This window comes from Perissodus microlepis, chromosome 18, assembly GCF_051167445.1.
Source record: "Perissodus microlepis isolate ML-2025 ecotype Zambia chromosome 18, ASM5116744v1, whole genome shotgun sequence".
Lineage (NCBI taxonomy): Eukaryota > Metazoa > Chordata > Actinopteri > Cichliformes > Cichlidae > Perissodus > Perissodus microlepis.
This window is the reverse complement of record NC_140478.1, coordinates 12,124,123-12,142,750: the sequence shown is the minus strand read 5'-3', so window position 1 is coordinate 12,142,750 and position 18,628 is coordinate 12,124,123. Positions and strand designations below refer to the sequence as shown.

Genomic DNA, 18,628 nt, shown 5'->3' with positions numbered 1-18,628 from the left:
CTTCCTCTGGTAAGACTCACACGTCTGCTCTCGCCGACTCACTCTTTATCCTGTTAATACCGAAGTCTTAAAGACTTTCATGTTCCACTGCAGATCTTAATTAGATGCACCACCTTATATGGACATGCAGAGAGTTGATTTGTGATGTAAAAAACATCATGAATCCCTTCCTACATGAAAAGAAAGACTCGGTGAACTTTATAGATTCCCCAAAGCATTTTTCAGTAGGATTTCGCCCTTTTCACGCAGCACACATGGAGACAGGCAGCATGTGTGAATGTTTTGCTTTGTTTTTTTTCCTTTCCAAGTCAGGATGTGTGACACACTGCCTGGAATTTATGAGAACTCCCATTTGGCTAGGATCTTGTGTATCCCAGGAAGAGCAGAGAGAAGAGTGGCTCATTGGCCAGAGGAAAAACAGAAGAGCCAACGAGAAAGAAAAGCAGAGCGAGACAGTGAGCGACACTAAAAGAAAAAAAAAAAAAAGAAAGAAAGAAAAGAAAGCAACAGAGCAAGGACGTGACAAAGCAGTGATAGGAAGGTGGGGGTGGGGGTGAAGGGGCTACGCTGAGCAGGAAACTAGAGACTTGTCAGAATCGACTAAGAGCTGCATAAAGACCTCACTGACAGCAGGCCTGAAAGGGGCATTGTACAGGGAGGGCTGACTTCACCGTCTCAAAGCCATGTGGTTGGCCATACAGAATTTCAGCAGAGACGCATGAGCTGGGTATTGTTTTCCATTTGAGCCAACTGCAGGTTCAGCGATGGCTTTAGAGATAAAATCCTAATAATCACCATAGAAGACATCGGCAAACAGCTGACGGGTATAACTGGGCAGCACAAAGTGTGCTTGCGGTATTCCTGAAAGGGAAAGCTGAGTAGGGAAATGATGTGGTACAGCCCCTGCTCGTTTGTGATGTCATCCAGGAAAAAGAAACGGCAAATTTCAACAGGACCGGTATTATTGTAATGATAAGCTTTATTATTCCCGTACTTTCCCCTTAGTCAAAAGAGGACACGCTCAGATCAACTCAGTTCGTCTCGGTGTGATGTCATTCATTTAATGATGGACACATGGTAAATAATTCACACAACCTCCTGTGTTTTGGTTTCCCCTTTCCCCAAGTTTTTTTTGTTGTTGTTGTTGAATAGGAGGTAGAGAAATATACCATTATGAGAAAACTTTTATGCCTTTTGACTTAAAAAACAAAACAAAACAATGACAACAAAATTTACTTTTTACCACATTTAATACTGTTTCAATAATTCTAGGAAAACTTGGGGAAAAAGGCATCTGAGGACTAAATCTCATATCCTCTCCAAGGTGGAAAATATGACACATGGTCGATGATGGAGGGATTCATCATCCTTGGACGTATCCTGTTATGGCTGCCTGAGTCATTAAAAAGGATACCAGCATCCATCTCCAGACAGCTGCTTTATAAACCAACCGGTGCCCGAAGCTGTCAGTGTGAAGTTTTCCAACCACTTTACTGTATCAGTAAAACTAATTATAATCAAAAATGTCACATAAATTTGTAGCGATAATAACGCTAAAGCGACAAGAATGCTCTGTAGATGTAACAAAAACAATCATCCAAACCCCCCGTAGACTTAAAAGCTAGTTGTAAAAAGTTGGCAGTCTGCTTCCTTGCCAAGGAGGTTGCAGTTAGTCTGGATTTATGTCGACTGCAACTCAATCTGAGAAAGACAAGCTGTCACAGAGGAAATGGCAAAAAAACCAAAACAACCAAAGACTAAAACCACAAAACTTTTCTCTACTACTGTTTATGCCGAGTGACCCGGTATGTTTAAAGTGAAGTTCAAGTTCTAAACTGTGAGTCAGTAAGATTTTTTTTTTTTTTTAAATGCTAAAACACAGTAAACATTCCTTTTCTATGAACAAGATAGAGTGAAGTAACTCTGACGAGCTATGTAATGCTGATGCTACTTCTAAAATATCTCACAACCACTGTGGAAGCTTTGTTCTAGTATTCCTTCCTTGTACGGTATGTGCAACAGGCTAAAACTAACCAATAAATAACACAAGCCAATTCTATTAAAATTTCTATTTTTGGCTAATTACTGCTTTCAAGTGGTGTTCACGAGAGACTACGACTGATTTGGTGACCAGTAACCACAAAATACCAATTTTAAAAAAGGTAAAAATTACAGGTAGCAGTGGTAAGATTGGTTCAGTGGAACAGATCTTTTTGCTTTTCACGTGAAAGATCTGTGAAAAATTCCCTGTGGGGTTGCCTCAGGATAAAAACTCCAATCAAACATGCGAGATACCTGCTGTGTGGCGACGCCTTGCTAATAAGGGAGAAGACAAAAGTAGGACAGTTAGCAGACTGTCCCACAGACTTAAACTACTCAACTCTGAAACAAACTATTGAAGTGCCATTCAGTGGGAGAGAGGACACTGACGCAAAAGGAGAGGACGTTATCGTCATAACCAAAGCCTGCAGTGTCCAGCGACCAGCTGTCAGCTACAGAGTGATGAGCAAATCTTTACAGACCTAGCCAAACATTTTGGCAGTTACACAAATTTTATTATTCATACACTTTTTTTATTAATGTAAATTATTTTTCGAAGACTTCTGCCATGTCGACAATCGAGCATTTTATAACTTTAAAAAGGGTTGTGTGCACAGAGTCTATGTTTACAGTGTTGACCGTTCTTTTTCATAACATCTACAATTTTTGGTGGTGTTCTACAAAGGGGGGGGGGGGGGACCAGCAAATCCATGTCAGATATTTTCCTGTTTTGTTTGTTTTTCCACTATTTACTACAGAGATTTCTTTTTTCTTTTTTTCAACAATGGGTCCACATTTTTTGTGAATTGATAAAATCTTTGTTTTATAATCACAGGATAACCTGGACAGTTTTTTCGCTGTAATTTTAGACTATATGTAAAATTAATATTTGTTTCTTACAATTTAGGTCCAAGAGTCATCCCACCACATTTCTTTCATGTACTAGCATTTCGTTATCATGTAGAAAATGAGACATACAGTTGAAATCGCCCCCTTTTTTATATTCAGAGATTAAATATGTAGGTTAACTTCCCAACTTTAACTCCCCATATTAGCAGAATGGGGAGTTTCACTGGTCCGGCCAGCTTTAGATGTGTATGTAGGTCACGATGTAAAATGAGTTTGACATCCCTGGTCTTCTGTAAAATCAACAATCATTTATAGGCAGATTTATGACACTTCGTAAGCTGATGGGCTTTACAGCTCAGTTAGTCAGCATCGGAAGTTTGCAAGACACCACAGTGCTGTAAAGTGGACACTAAATGCCCCCAAGGTAGTGGTTTAGAGAGAGGTTGAATGTGTGATGATGGAAAGAAGTGACAGACAGTAAGAGATACTTCTCCGCTTACAGATACTGATGAACTTGGTGCGTTTGTGCAGTATCCAGAGGAGGGAACAGATGCCACCGACCACCTTCGCCCATCCGCCCTGCTAAAAAACACACACACAAACAAGCACACACAAATAACAAGCTGCTCAGTGGAGGCTCATATGAAAACCTTTACATCCTGTTGACTCATTCCAATCTTCAAAGCCTAAAAAGGCCAACAGACAACATTTGATGTTTGAGTCTTTGCAAGAAGAAGAAACAGCAATTAGTCATTTTCTTACCTTTCAGTCCGGGCCAGTTGACTACACAGATGCAAAAAAAGGGAATGGAGGCGAGAGATGCAGATAGAAAGAAGGGGCGAATGGAGGCATGAAGTGAGAGAGAAAATAAACACTGTTTAATGACAGTGACAGATTAAGTCTGCCTGTCAAAGTCACAGTCCTGTTAGTCTGACAGAACTCCACGCCAGTGGCTGTTTGCTGTTTCTGAACACCTGCCAAGCTGCTATCATACTGCAGCATTGAGGCCTACAGACAGTTTCTCACTATGCACACAGACACACAATGCACTCATTGACACTGCAAAAAACCTAAACCTTTCTCTACCAAATAAATAAATAAATAAATCTCCACTGTCCCAATAGTTTTCCATCCAATACACTCTGAGGAAGTGGCCCAGTTTCCTTCACGGAGTCAATCTGTGGCAACAAAAGATGGTCGAATGCAGTTTCTCTGAGAAACCAGCTCTTGGGGACATGTTGCTAAATTAGAGGTGACAGTGAAAATGAAGGGATCTGAGGGTTAGTGAGCTGTGTTACACGTATGGTTTCTTATCTATCCCTATCTGATATGTACAACATGTTGTAACATGTTGCTGTAAGAAGCCACTAATAAAGGCAAAGGTTTCAAATCAATACTGGAATCAATGGCTTAGTTGTGAAATGAACAAAATAAATAAATCAGAGTGGACCAGAGCACTGGTCGTCCTTACTCTTCAAGACTACTCCACGTTCACATGAAAAAAATAACTGCACCAAAAGCAGAGCTACGAAGCTTTTGTGAATAACAAATAAACCCAGTGGAGCTGTCAAAAGTGCAGTCACAGCATCTGTCTACACTCTGGCAGCTTAAAAATGCCAATAAATTTAGATGAGCTGCACAAGGCAGTCCTCTAAGAAGACTTCCCCTCTGCATCCCTGAGCTCTATGGTGCAATATGGCATACTGCACTGCAGCTTAACTCATGACATTTGGGACAGTCGGTCATCACATACATTTAAACTACAGTGTTCTTGAAAATCCTACATTCAAGTATACATGTTGCTGTTCCTTACTAAAGTCTTCTTAGAGACAGGCTACCACACTATTTTCCGCTGCTGACTGAGGAAGCTGGTTGCAGCTAATGTTCCTCTAAATCCCAGCGAGTCTATAAACGGCACGCGTGATGAGAAGGCAAGCTCTGCAGTTTTCTTCCATAATCACAGCAGCCCTGAGTAATGAGTACGCACACCAACTCGCCTCCTTAATTGGGTTGACAAATGCCAAGACCCACGTCCAGTAAGTGAGTGACCCTGGGGGCTTTCAGCTGGTCAGACATGGTTCTCCACTGCCTCGATTTGAGGGGCAAAGGGAACAAGCCAGTGCATGTTCAGTTTGCGTGCACACAGTTTCCACCGAACCAAAGATCCCTTGGTTATTTTTTCTGATTTCAGTTTTAGTCAAAGCGGGCCAAGAATAAAAATAAACTTCCACTGACTACATATTAGGGCTGCACGATTTTGCATAAAATGAGAATCACGATTTTTTTGGCTTAGAATTGAGATCACGATTCTCTCACGATTTTCGGTAGCAATATGTCTGTTTTAGTCATTTTCCACTTGATATTATTACGGAAAAGAAACTACTGCAATAATGTGCCTGGTTTAAACCAAGACTATATTAAAAAGCATTTCATTTAATTCTTACCTGCGGGCAAACTGGAAATTGGCAGAAGAGCTAGCAGAGACATTTCTGGGGCTTTCTGAAGGACTGCTACCAGCTGAGGAAACAAAACAAAACAAAATTTTTGAAAATTGAGAGGAAGCTGAAGGAAACTAAGCATATTACTAAGTACAGAATAACTGGACTGGCTTCCTAATGTTTTACACTATCAGTGTGCAACGGTCAACTTTGCAGATGGTTTTCCTTTACAACTTCAAACTGAAACAATCAAATCTTTTAATGACAATGATGCATACACACAAAGTTATCTAGGGCCCTTCCTGTCCTGTCCTAATCAAAGAAGGATTGTGTCAACAGACAGCAGGGGGTATGTGGTACAATCACACCATATTGCATACTGCTAAAAAGGTCATTAAAGGACTTCCACTGTCCCTGAGGACAAGTCACAAATAAGGGTGATACACGGAATGACACTTTTTAAGTGGAGAGATCAAATGATGAGGAAGCCTAGAGGGGGCTACATTAAAAATTATCACAAGGAAAAGCATTGTATGGCTTTTGCACTCTACTGTGGGCACATTATGAGAAATAAGGAAATAAAACAAAGCACCAGAGGTAAACTAGAGATTGCTTCACGACATACAGCATCAAAACAAACTTGAGACTGATGATCCTACATGAGACAGCCAATCCTGTGCTCTCCTCAACATTCCACTCTCTGTAACTTCTCTGCTTCACACGCAATCAGCGGTGGCTAAATGCAGGAATTCTGATGAGCCAATCCAATCAACCCTGCACTGAGGCGAGCAGACAAACGGGTAAAACCGAAACACAAGTACCTGTGGCGAGTGGGAGAGGTGAAAGCGGTCGTGACAGCGTGGGCGATGGGGTCCCGACCGCCAAACTCCTTCTCTTGTTGTTACGGGAACTGTGAGTGGAAAGCAGCAAACAGAAGAGAGTGAACATCTGTTTTATGCAGTGTTGTAACAAACATGATCCAAGCACACTTTGTTTATCAATCTTATCTGTGGAAAAAAAAAAAATCAAACTCGATCAGCCTCTGAATTCATATTTTTTTGATGTGCTGACAATAGTAATGCCACTGTAATTATGTATATACATACAAACATACACATGCATGCATGACTACAAACATGTTTGCATGTAAATATATAAACAAACCAACTTGAGTGCAACTTCTTTCTTATGCATCAGCTCTAACTACACATTACCTGCTCTAATATTTAGAGGAATTAAACTTTTTGTTTTTCTTTTAGCCACTTCTAATCAGTAAATAATGTGAAGTCTGGATTGAGCAGTGTAGTACGATCCAATGACGCCTGAGAGTATTGTCATGTGAGATAAGGGAAATATATTACTTATCAGTACTACTGGCAGAGCCTGATTAGACAATAAGGACTTTGGAAAGCTGTTTTATCATGATGGAAATAAATAAAATGGTCCAAGTGACCCCTGATATAATTGAGCAGGCCATGACACACCGTCCACATGTTTGTACTTCGGTCTTTGTGAGCTGTGAAGTGTTGTTTCACTTCTGCTGGTATTTTTGAAGCTGGTCTGTGTTGTTTGTCCTGATCGTTTTTTTTGGTTTCAATTTACAAACAGTGTTCCTGCTCATTGGGCTGGTTTTCTTCTAATTTGCATATATTTGTAGAGTTTAAAATGCTCTTTTGATGCAGCTTTTGGAGTAAAGCAAACAACCTAATGCCTTTTTGGCTTACCAGTCCAAGTATGACATTACTTTAGAGTACCAGTGTTATCTTGTCCATTTCCTGTACGTTTGTATTTGGTGCCTGCAGGTTTCTGCACGCAGGTGTTAACTCTATGTTTTCATTAAGATTACAGTTTTGGCTTCTTTTCAGTTTTCTTTGTTTTTTCCCCCCGTTTGTGATCTCAATGCTTTCTGTTTCATGTCAGTGAAGTAGATCCTGTCTCCCTTTCCTTCTGGCAGTGACCTAAAATAATTGAGGGGCTGAGACGACAACAAAGCCTGACATTTCTGGGTCGGTGCAAAGGCAGATTCACAAACTATATGGCCCCTCAACCCAAAAAGACTCAAAGTCCCACAGAAACAGAAGGATGAGAGGGTCAACGTGTGCCAAGAGTTGGGCTTCAGAGTGTCTACAGTACACCTCCAACCACAGAAACACTGTGAAGGTTCGCTATTTTGCTCCTGTTAGAAAAATAAATATAAGCAAAAACACTCCAGAACCTGTACCGAAAAAGATATGAGAGCACCACTGTATCACACTGGCACACCACGTGAGCGCTTCATCAACAGCTAGCAGTCATAAGACGACTGATATTTGGGACTAACAATAATGGTTTGTATGGATCTTGCAGGAAGACATGAAACATGATGAATGTAGGCCACTGAAACAGGCCTGCGTGTTAACTATGTCTGCTGCATTTGTTAACTGAAGCCAATTTCATCAGCTCACACTGTGGTGGATCGGCCACATCACTGATTGATGCATGACCCCCCCAACTACATGGAAAGAGTGGATAGTTTGACATTCCACAGATAGCCTATGTTTCAGCGTGCTAATGGCGGTCTTCTGAAGCTTCACTCAATAGCAGTGCATTTACATTTTAAAATCCTGCAATATAAACTGCAGCTTTTGCTGTTTACACCACTGTAACAAAGGCTAATTGTGCCAGCAAACCAACAATAATGTGTTCAGATTATGACAAAGAGGTGAGAGGTAGAGACGCGACAATTTAAGATCACTATGAACTCACTGACTGCCAAAGACATATTGAGTGCATTAAGGGCTAAGACACCTTAAGAGCTGACTGGATTTATCTGATTGATGAAAGCACGTTTACAACACTACTGTCCCACTAACCGCATCAGTGCACCGATCAGCAGTGGGCCCTGGTGTCGCTTTATGCGACAGCTGGCAGCAGACAATGCAGCCTGCCCGCACACATACACACAACAGTCTACAATGGCCACGTTTCTCTGTCGGAAACAAAAACTAGGGCGGATGTAACCGACACATACAGTGCCATGCTGAGGGGCTATCACAGATCCTCCGGAGGGATCAGATGTCTGAGCTGTGAAGCGGCTATATTAGCAGACAGTGTGGAGGTTGCCATTAAGCGCCTTGAATCAAATAGCTCGAAATTACGACGTTCAACAAATTGCTGTTTCTCAGAGACTGAACGGCACAGCCGATGACAAACATACACCCCCCCCCCAGACGTTTTGCAGCAGTTTGGTCGAGGCTAATTAACATTCGTCTCCATTTTCAAGGATAATTTTCTAGTTAGAAACAGGCTTTAGGTTTTGTTACCTTTTCGATCTTTTCATCATGGCCCCGGTCACAAAACTAGTTTTGTAGCTAGGCAGCACGGTCCAGTAGTAGTTTTGATCAGACATGTTGGAGGTGACCGCTAAATCCGATCCGATATGAGAATTAGTATCCTGTCGTTAAAGAGGGGGCATCGCGGTAAACAGTCTCCCCTGTCGATTTGGTATTATAGTCGCCGTTAGGCTAGTATGTCGACTCCAAAGGCACAAACTCCTTTCTGCTTCTTCGATACAGACTGACCCCAGACCCCGGGCAGGGCAGCTCGGCGGTGCTAGCAACTGCGACGGCCATGGTCACGCTGCTCCTTTTCAATGTCACCAGTAAAATTTTCGAGACAGCCTGTCTCCCACGAGGTGCAACATTATCGACCGATAACTAGCTTCGACAAAACGTGAAGCGTTATTCTGGGGACAGAAACTTTCAACCACAGCAACGTCTCTGCCGCAACGCGCAGCCGCATCGCCGCGCGCCAGCAGGAGGAGGGATTTCTGATGCTTTCACGTCCTGTCGGAAATACTGGTTTGAAACGCTATGACACAAATAATCCATCCGGTACAAAAATCTAAGGAATTACGCGTTTTCAACGATAAATCTTTTTTTTCTGTTATTTTTAATTCTTCTCTTTTATTTTTTAATAGAAACAATAAATATAACATTTGACAAGAAGTTATATCAAAATTAGAAAGACTATTTTCAGAGCGTCCGATAGTCTTGAAGGTAACATTTTTTCAATAGAGATTATAGGGACCCTCGCGACTTTTATTGATTTCAAAGCCTATATAAAACAATGGTTCGGAGAGTTTAAGTCTTTTTTCTTACGTTTTAAAATACAGGTATTAACTGTGGTAAATATATTAAATTAACTTCTTTACACACACACACATAGACTGACCCATGTCAGGACTTATATGGTGCTCATTTTTGTCCTGTATAAGGTTAATACAGCAATATATGCATATAGATGTATATTAGAAGACAGAAAAGCCTTAATGAAATCACCTGACTTGGCCAACAGACATCAGAGACAATGGGATACAAAGGATTTTATTGCACAAACATAACTTTGTCTCACAACACTATACTGGCAGTGGGACAAGTGTAGGTAAGCAACACAAACACATCTAGCTCCTAAAGATCTTTGAAGCCGTCAGCTGAGATGAATACATATTATTCAGTGATTCTGATATTTCCTTTCATTCCCAGCTATTGAAACTATCTTGGCTTCAGCTCTAGCCCATTCCAGGGAAAGTCCCTGGACAAGTTGGAGTCACATGTATTTATTTATTTATTTTTAACCAGAACGGCTTCTGTTTGGCAACAAATTCTCAGGTAACTTTCTTCATGCACTCCAATGTATCACTGCTGTTCTACTCCTAATGTGTGAAATGAGCTGTAACGATGATCTAATAACGTATGAATTTTGTGCAGGTCAAACATTTGGCAAAAAAATAAATAAACAGTCACAACTAAGCAGTTACCTGTTAGATCTTGCTCAGCTTGCTCGCTCAGTTCAGCTAATAATATACAATGATATAGGCACTAGGATGTTAAATCAACTCTAGCATTAAATACAAAAGCAGATTCAAAGCCTGGATTCTTTCAGTAAAAGAAGAAGCGGCTTAATTGATTCTCTCACACTGAGACCTACAATGTCTCCCACTCTCTTCCTCTGTTTTCCCCCTCCTAACATTTACATAAAACCAGTCTTGGGCAGTGAGCCTGCTCTATCTTTCAGCCAAATTTCTTCGGTGCTTTAAGAAGTTCCTGCACTTCAGGATGTGAAGAAGTAAATGTTTACCGTCAGGAAAAGCAGCATGCATGCACAATAAAGCCCACATGTGACAGACAACTGACTGGCCTGGTTTGAGGTACAAAAAAGGTGCAAAGGGGGACAAAGAGGGAAAGATGCACAGAATTGCCCAGATGACATACTTACAGATTTCCCCTACGAGGAAGACTCAGTTCTTTCTATAAGAGAAGAGGGAAAGGTTGAATTAAGAAAAATGTGATGGTGGTGGTGGGGACATCTTCCACCTTTCCTCTGAAATCACTGGCATCGACATCTTAAAGGTCTTCTTTTGCTGTCAAGGAGGACACCTATCATTTTGAATACACTGCTATGAAGTACATTTCATGCTTACAGTCACAAGGTGCTAATAATAACGCTGCAGTTTTTCCTGGTGGCCTTGTTCTGTGTCACTCCTATTTATTTTTTCATCGGCACTATGTAAATATCATTAGCTGCTGAATGGCCTAGTTTCTGGCGATGACAAGTGGGCCTTGTAGCCATTTAATTGCAAATCCTCGGTCCGTGAGTTTCAGCTAAGAGGACTGTAAAACTGCTCTTGCCAGTCAGGATTTGAAGGACAGGGTGGCACCATGTCACACTGCGAGAGTCTGTGCACAGAATTTGAGACTACCTGCACTTGTTTCATTACCTCCAGTGGTCTGAAAATTGAGAAAGTGACTATAAAGATGGTTTTAAAAAAGGGAGAACTGTGCACTGAAACAGCATTTACACCATGACCATTATTTTTATTGTAACTGCATTGCTCCACTTCATCGAAATTCAATGAATGCAAGGTGGGAAAAGGCTAGTTACTATAAACAGAGACAAGGGAATGGGAACACCCAGTTTGGACTGATGATCAGTGTTACCGCCTCAACAGACCCTGGGTGGAAACAATGCAGCTTTGCCTACTATATGAATTCAGAAAATACAGACATTAATGGAGCAAAAACAAACACTTAATTATTCTGACTGTGAACATCTCAAATGAACATGGCACCCAGGAGAAGATGTTTCTGACAGTCTTCCAGGAACCATTGGCTTTTGTGCTCCAGATCACCAAGGCAACCAGATTGTCCAAAGCACACAGAAAGAGCTCCAAAATAAACACATAGCTAAGTAGTAGTGAGGTCAGGTCTGATATACACACCTTACATTCATAAAATTTATTATGTGTCCCCGTTGCTGCGGTTCGTGGGACTCCACCTTTCCTGAAAGGATGCCCACAGGGCATGGGGAAGATGCTCAGTGCACATAATATTTTCTAACGATGCCACATAATCTAATCAATAAAGCACAGATCTAAAGAGCAACGGTGAAAGTTTTTTTGTTTTTTTTTAATGAAAAATAAGCTCACGCCACATAAGCCACGCTGACATCAATGCCTTGCATCGTCGGCAAATGGCTCATCACTTTGAGCTAATCTCGTTTCCCTAGAAACAACCACAACCGCGCGCTGTCATGGCAGCCAGCCTCCGTTTACCTGTAGACCGCGGCGTCTCAGGATATTCGGCTCATCCATCACTGAAGACAACGAAAGCACACGGCGGATCCCCGGTCAGTCAGCCCATTCCTGCGCTCCGTTCTCTCCCCGGGAGCGTTGGATACAGTCCTCCTCCCTCCTGCTCTTGCTGCTTCTACTGCACCACCATCAACACCTCCTCCTACTCCTCCCCCTTCTCCTCCCCTGGGCGAGCTGCACGACCTACCACAAAAGGTGGCCACCACCAGTCCTCCAGTCAGCTGATCACCCGACCGGGAAAAGATGCAGCGTGTTAACCTTATTAATGAAGAGAGGGGTTGGCGCTTTGACCTTCTTATCGACGTTCTGTCATCTAGTTGTCAAAAAGCTGATCGCCTTACTGTCTGCAGCTAAATGGCCTTTTTTTTTAACCCCTAAGAACCCAAGACCTCCCACCCCCATAAATAAAACAAACAAAAAAAAAACAATTCATGAATATTCAACACAGGTGTGAAACAGACACCTTTCTTCATTGCCACCAAAATTCCCATGAAACACGCGCACTCCATTCATTTCCGCATGCTGCCATCCACGCAGGATGTTTCTCGTGAGCTTGTGAAAAAAGAAAAAAAAAACCATCATGCCAAATAACAGCTTGTGCCTGGAGGGATCATGCTTTAACAGTGAGAGGATGCGCAACAACCGAGCTCTCAAGTCAAGCTGAACAGCGGGGACTGATCTGTGCCTGTCACGCAGTGACACTATGATGTTTTTGTTTTTTTTCATAAAACAATGGTCGATCTCTTCTCCTGTGATGTAACACGTGAGTTTACATAAGGGGAGGGGATGTGAACCCTTCCTTGTTCTCCCGTGAAATTCACTGTTGATTTGAAACAGCTAAAAGTGGAAACTTACTGTGTCAGAATAAAGTTTTGGGTTTTTTCAGCTGAGTGACTGAATACAGTGACTCAGTTTATCACACTATGGTGTGTTGTTTTGTCTTTGTGTGACTGCTTTACGGAGGGAAGGTGAGAAACACTTGACTAAAACATATCCACATTTTTTTCATATTTGTTCGAAACAGCTTTTTATTTACAATGAAAAGTGTTTCAGAATATTTGTGGCAGATTTAAAGCATTAGACCTTTGAATTAAATGTTTTGAAATTGTTTCCTCATGTTCTCTGTATAAGTCTTTGACTTCAAACCTCTGCTGCCAGTCAGCCATGGTGATCACAGACAAACAGTAATGTGTTTGGGGTTTCTGTTTGCCTTTCTTTAAATCTGTTCTCTTCGGCAAACAAGATTACAGCCCAAGCACACCATAATCCTACAAGGAAGTGATTTCCAACCATGAGACACTGAAGATGGGTGGATTCCCCCTGTGACGCTCGGCCTGCTGTTGTATTCACCTGATTCATTTTTCTTTGAATCTAATTTAACTGGAAACAGACAGAATCCCTCTTGTGCATCGGCCTGTTGTCAAGACTGACCGTGAAAGCGTTTGGAGCTCCGTTGAAGTCATCTTTTTACTACCGCACCAGTCGTCCGTGTCTCTTTTTACTCAGTCTCAGTTTATTTTTGTTCACTGCAAAGGAAAGGTAAAGAGGAAGAGATAAAACTCCCCGTACAATTGTGAAGTTTGGTAGTTGCTTCTCAGTTTAGAGATGAAATCACAGACATGTTAGATAAAGAAAATATTTCACATCTGGAACAGAAAGCATTTCTGTATTATTGGTCTGTCTCAACCTTGGGTTCAGTTTATGCTAAAAATTACGTCCTTCTCCTGACCAAATCCAGCCTCACTTAGCTAATTAAATTATGTAGTGTAGCTTTACGATCACGAGGGGGCGCCACGGTGCAATAAGTCAATACGCAAGCTGTCTGAAGTTGAAAACTTCACCTTGTTATCTTATGGGAATGGTTTCAGTTACAGATATGATTGCTAGGCAACAGTGGCTCAGGGGGTTGGGAAGCGTATCTGTAACCGGAAGGTTGCCAGTTCGATCCCTCTCTGTCCTGGTCGTTGTGTCCTTGGGCAAGACACTTTACCCTACTGGTGTTGGCCAGAGGGGCCGATGGCGCGATATGGCAGCCTCGCTTCTGTCAGTCTGCCCCAGTGCAGCTGTGGCTACAAACTGTGGAGGCAAGCTACGGTTGTGTGAATGAATAGTGGCATTGTAAAGCGCTTTGGGTGCCTTGAAAAGCGCTATATAAATCCAATCCATTATTATTATTAATGTCATAAATCGTGTCAATGAAATATTAACATGATTTATTTATTTTTTAAATTAAAATCTATCTATCTATCTATGATCCACTGTCACGTTGTTTCTGAAAACTTTTTCAAACAAAAACACGTATGACATGGGTGCAGTTTAATCGAAATGACAGCTGAATTGAACGTTTCTGTGCCTGGAGGGTTTGTAAAACATATAAAAATACATATTATGTATCTATATATATATGTAGCTATATAAAACAGCTATATATCGTACTGAGAGTGAATTTCATCATATGCACTCACAGCTCGAACCTGATGCCCAGACGTGATGCAACGTGTCATCAGACACATATGTGTGTGTATATATATATCACACAGAAGGGCACACATACTTTTACATCATTTTAGTCTTGTCTGATGACACTTTGCATCAGGTCTGGGCAGTGTGTGAGATGAAATTCACTGTCAGTACTCTGAAACTCCTCAGTCATGCTGACAAAATGAGTCAGAGGGGTTTTTCCTATCTCACTTAACAATAGATGAAGACCGACAGAGGAGACTGTAAACATTTAATGACAGATTAAACCAGGGTGTCAGTTCAGCGTGAGTCACTTTACGCCTTTCACTCACTTTCATCCGGCAAAAACTCACCTGGGAAAGCACATGATAGTTTAATCACCTTGGTGACTCACTGTTTACAGATTCGCACACATCTCCGCAATTATAAGGGTGGGGAGAATGCTTGGCAGTGCACTGACTCTTATTACTGACCAAAGTGAGACTTATACGTGCTGATAAGGTCTTGGCAGAGCTCCATGATGTATTTGTTTACTTCTTTAGTCTGTCCTGTCAATCATCAGTGACGGAAACTGCAGCATTTTTGCTCTCTTGTTCAGCGCAGGGGACAGAAGAGGCTGAGATCAGATATGCAGATCCATTTCGTGCTAAAATACACATTTAAGCTTAGGTCTATTGTGTGACCACATGATTGCTGTCATGGCAGATTAAGAAAGTTCCCTGTTTTGACATTGATTGCCTCTTTGTTCTTTTATCTGTCTTCTATCTAACCTTGAGACATTTACTCTGTAGGGTGCTCGACATTAGGGAGCCTTGATATAGACGTAATAAACTGTCTCCCTTTGTTTATTTTATTTATTATCTTTGCCAGAAAATGGCCAGCCCGCTTACACATGTTAGGTGAATCTCTCTTCAGTTGGAACTTGCTTTTGACCTTTGACTGTACTGGGCACAGCTGCATTGGAAACATTTAGACACAGACTGGTGAGGGTCATTAAACTATCACATGCATTACTCCGTTGGACTTCTTCGAAGTGGTCCGTGTGGATCATTTATTTGCGAAAAGTAATGAATAACTGGAAATTCAAATGCTTCATCATGCTGAGGTGGACGTAACCAAATTTTATCCCAAAATCTCTTCATCCCATTTCTGCTGTCGCCTCCTTCTGTGTGTTGATAAAAACAAAAAAACTTGCAAACGATTAAAAATTTTCTTTCTTACATTTCTGATGTTATAGTTGACATCTTGTTATCACATAACACAAAATGCTACCATATTATGACATATGGCTCTGGATGAGCCCATCACAGGCTCACCTGACCAAACAGGGGTGTGGCAACACAGGAGCACTATAAATGAAGGCATGCCAGAAATTTAGTTCATAGCATAGGCAAACCTTATCCATTGACTGCTGCTGCTCTCACAAATCAGACCTACCCGGCTGGCTCACCATGTGCATCTCCCACACGATTCTCCCACTCGTCACCTGCACGCTGCTGCTGCTCGCTTCCACCTCAGGGGAAGGCCACCTTCACAAGGCCCACGAAAACACACCTGATATGGAGAGCATGGACAGCCAGGCAGTTCTGCTTCTGGAGGCTGTGAAGACAGGGATCCTCAGCTCTTTGGGTATGGACGTGGAGCCCAGACTGACCCAAAAGGCCTCGAAAAAGGAGCTTAGGGAGATGTATCAGCTCTACAGGAGAAAAATAAGGGAGATAAGAGGAAATTCCAGCCAGCCAATGGGGGAAAACTCGCAATCCACCATGTCCACTGTGCTCTTTCCAGGTACAGATGAGAACTCTGTTAGACGGGGCCGCCCACTTGAGCCTTATTTAGCTGCTGTAATAGTGATGTGAAAAGCCAGGTTAGAAAGTTTGATTACAAGAAGAAGACTGAGGCTTTATTATAGTATAGGTTTAACACTGTGTACTTGCAAAACCTGCTATAGTGATGTGGTTACAAATACTACGAATAATATCTTTCCTAATAGTTCACATTGCTGATAAAGGCTGATGTAGCTTAAAATAGAATCTATAGCCATGAAACTTTTAGAAACCATGAGCGTGACAGGCACACCTTGTACACAATGCTTTACTTTGAGGATACTTTATTAGTGTTATCAATAACAACCAATTACAAGAGAGTTTCATAAAGAATTTCTTCAATACTCTTTTATTTCCCCCTTTCCAATTATTCTATGACACAATGCTAATGATCAAAGGATGTTAACAACTTTGTTTCTAATTTTCTTCGTTGTTTTTTGTGTGTGTTTTTCTTTAGTTTCACCAGTTAAAGCACTTCAGAGGGGTTCACGGTCAGGTCCAAGCATGCGGTGGTACAGAGCTGTTTTCCAAAAGAATACGAATATTCAGAATGACTTGACTGTAGCTCGAGCAGAGCTGAAGATTTCCAGACAGGTTCTGGGTAAACTCACTTCAGTGAGGCCTGAAGCAAGGGAGGAGATTAAAATTAAAGTCAATGGGGGAAAGCCAGCAGTGTGGCCGGCTGCCTGGACTGACTCTGTAGCCCAAACTAATATCTCAAACATTCAAGATGCGTACCTGGACATCATCCCAGAGGTAGAGAAGTGGTTCAAGACTAATGGGAAGCCACTGGTTGTGGATGTAGGGGTGGCTAACAGAGGGGCCCTCAAGCCGACCTTTTCTCTGGAATTAGACCTCACACAAGCCAACCCCGCGCAGAGGACGAGGCAGCGTCGCTCCAACAAGGAAGATGACTGTGATGAACCAGGATGGTGCTGCCGGAAGTCAGTCACCGTGTCCTTCGAAGACATCGGCTGGACAGACTGGGTTGTAGCCCCAGTCGAATACACCATGCATTTTTGCGACGGCACCTGCCCCCACAACTACAAGCCGGCAAGCATGCACACTCAGGTCAAGTCTCGGCTGCACCAGATCACCAAAGGAGGGACACCTCACCCCTGTTGCGTGCCGGCAGCCTACGAGCCCATGGTCCTCATGCACTACGACAGCAGGGGAAAATTGACACTGACTACTTTCACTGACTTTATTGTCAGTAAATGTTACTGTGCCTGAGGAGAAAATGCAACCAACCACTTCTTCAAAATTTAAAGAAGTGTATTTTCTGGAGTGTGTTGTCTTTTTTTTTTTTTTTTTTTAAGCATTACATACACAAAAACAAAAAACAAAGGTTTTCAATGAGTATTAACGAAGCAATTACATTTAAAATCAGAGTTATGCATTAGTTTAAAAAGCAAAAATACCTGTGCTTGTAAACATTTTCTATTAGTTATTTATTTAAGTCTATTTATGGTACTGTTTGTGTTGCCTTGTTTTTGATTTGTTACATCATTATTTAGTACTATTTAATATTTAATTGCACTGGATTGTCTGATTCCGTGAGTTTCTTTTTTTTTTTTTGTATTTTGGTTGATGTCTTATACATTTCAGTTCATATGGAAATACCAAATGCTGAACTGCTGCACTTAAAGTTGTGATAATAAAAGTATGTTTTCTTACAATCTTTCCTTGTCTACGAGCCTTTAAACACACACTGTAACACCTTGCCTCCACTGTAAAAGAGTGCAACTACTTAACCAGCCTGTCTGAAGTCCAGATCTCTCATCTAGCGAAGGCAGTTGGCAAGTTATGAAATGAAAAAAAGAAGAAGGTGAAATCCTAGGAGAAAACACTTGGCATTTGGAAAGTAAGGCAGCTGGGTGTCTCAGTTCCCAGCCACCTGTTTAAAGCAGAACTGATGCAACACGGGGGCAAACATGCCCCTGCTACAAAATGTCAAACTGATAATGTACTATGCAAGTTGTACAAATAACAAAGTATAATACAAAAAAAAAAAAAAAAACCCAACAAAAGCTTTCTAAATCAGCCTTGGCTCGGATAGCTCACGGGTAAAATTCAAAGGGTTCTGTCAGTGGAGCTAGTCACTAGTAATCCCTCCTTAGGCTCACAAGGTCCAGCCACGATGATGTCACTCTGTTAGCACTGAGCAAGGGCCGCCCTTTGGCACCCGCACCACACAAGTGTGTGGGGGCTGCCTGACTGAAGGCTTTTGTCTAGGCTTGTCTTCACAGCGGTCAGGATGAAAGAAAAGGGAGCAGGGCTTGTCAAAGAGGTGTATTTACATTAGAAAAAATAAAAGATGAAATAGAAAGATAATATTAAAAAAAGACATCATCTCTTTTCTTTTATAGGCCAAAGGTGTTGAC

General features: G+C 41.7%; 2 protein-coding genes across 5 annotated transcripts in view; one reads left to right on the top strand and one right to left on the bottom strand.

Moving 5' to 3' along the window:
- mast3a (microtubule associated serine/threonine kinase 3a) overlaps window positions 1–12,559 on the bottom strand; it is a 31,459-nt gene extending 18,900 nt beyond the window's left edge. Inside the window, exons 1-6 of one of the 4 annotated variants that reach the window (XM_084911872.1) lie at window positions 11,920–12,559; window positions 10,584–10,615; window positions 6,149–6,237; window positions 5,334–5,406; window positions 3,652–3,672; window positions 3,390–3,471 (exon numbers count right to left, since the gene is read on the bottom strand). In XM_084911872.1, coding sequence (XP_084767998.1) covers window positions 3,390–3,471; window positions 3,652–3,672; window positions 5,334–5,406; window positions 6,149–6,237; window positions 10,584–10,615; window positions 11,920–11,958 — 336 coding nt within the window. In that variant the 5' untranslated portion in view covers window positions 11,959–12,559. Of the gene's footprint in view, window positions 1–3,389; window positions 3,472–3,651; window positions 3,673–5,333; window positions 5,407–6,148; window positions 6,238–8,629; window positions 9,116–10,583; window positions 10,616–11,919 lie in introns of those variants that run through there. The other 3 variants (XM_084911870.1, XM_084911871.1, XM_084911873.1) reach the window with 3 other exon arrangements.
- Window positions 12,560–15,713: 3,154 nt separating this feature from the next.
- On the top strand, window positions 15,714–17,523 carry gdf15 (Growth differentiation factor-15). The gene is made up of 2 exons (XM_084911283.1): window positions 15,714–16,206; window positions 16,702–17,523. The coding sequence occupies exons 1-2, from the start codon at window positions 15,870–15,872 to the stop codon at window positions 17,475–17,477; spliced, it is 1,113 nt and encodes a 370-aa protein (XP_084767409.1). The 5' UTR covers window positions 15,714–15,869; the 3' UTR covers window positions 17,478–17,523.
- Window positions 17,524–18,628: the final 1,105 nt, after the last annotated feature.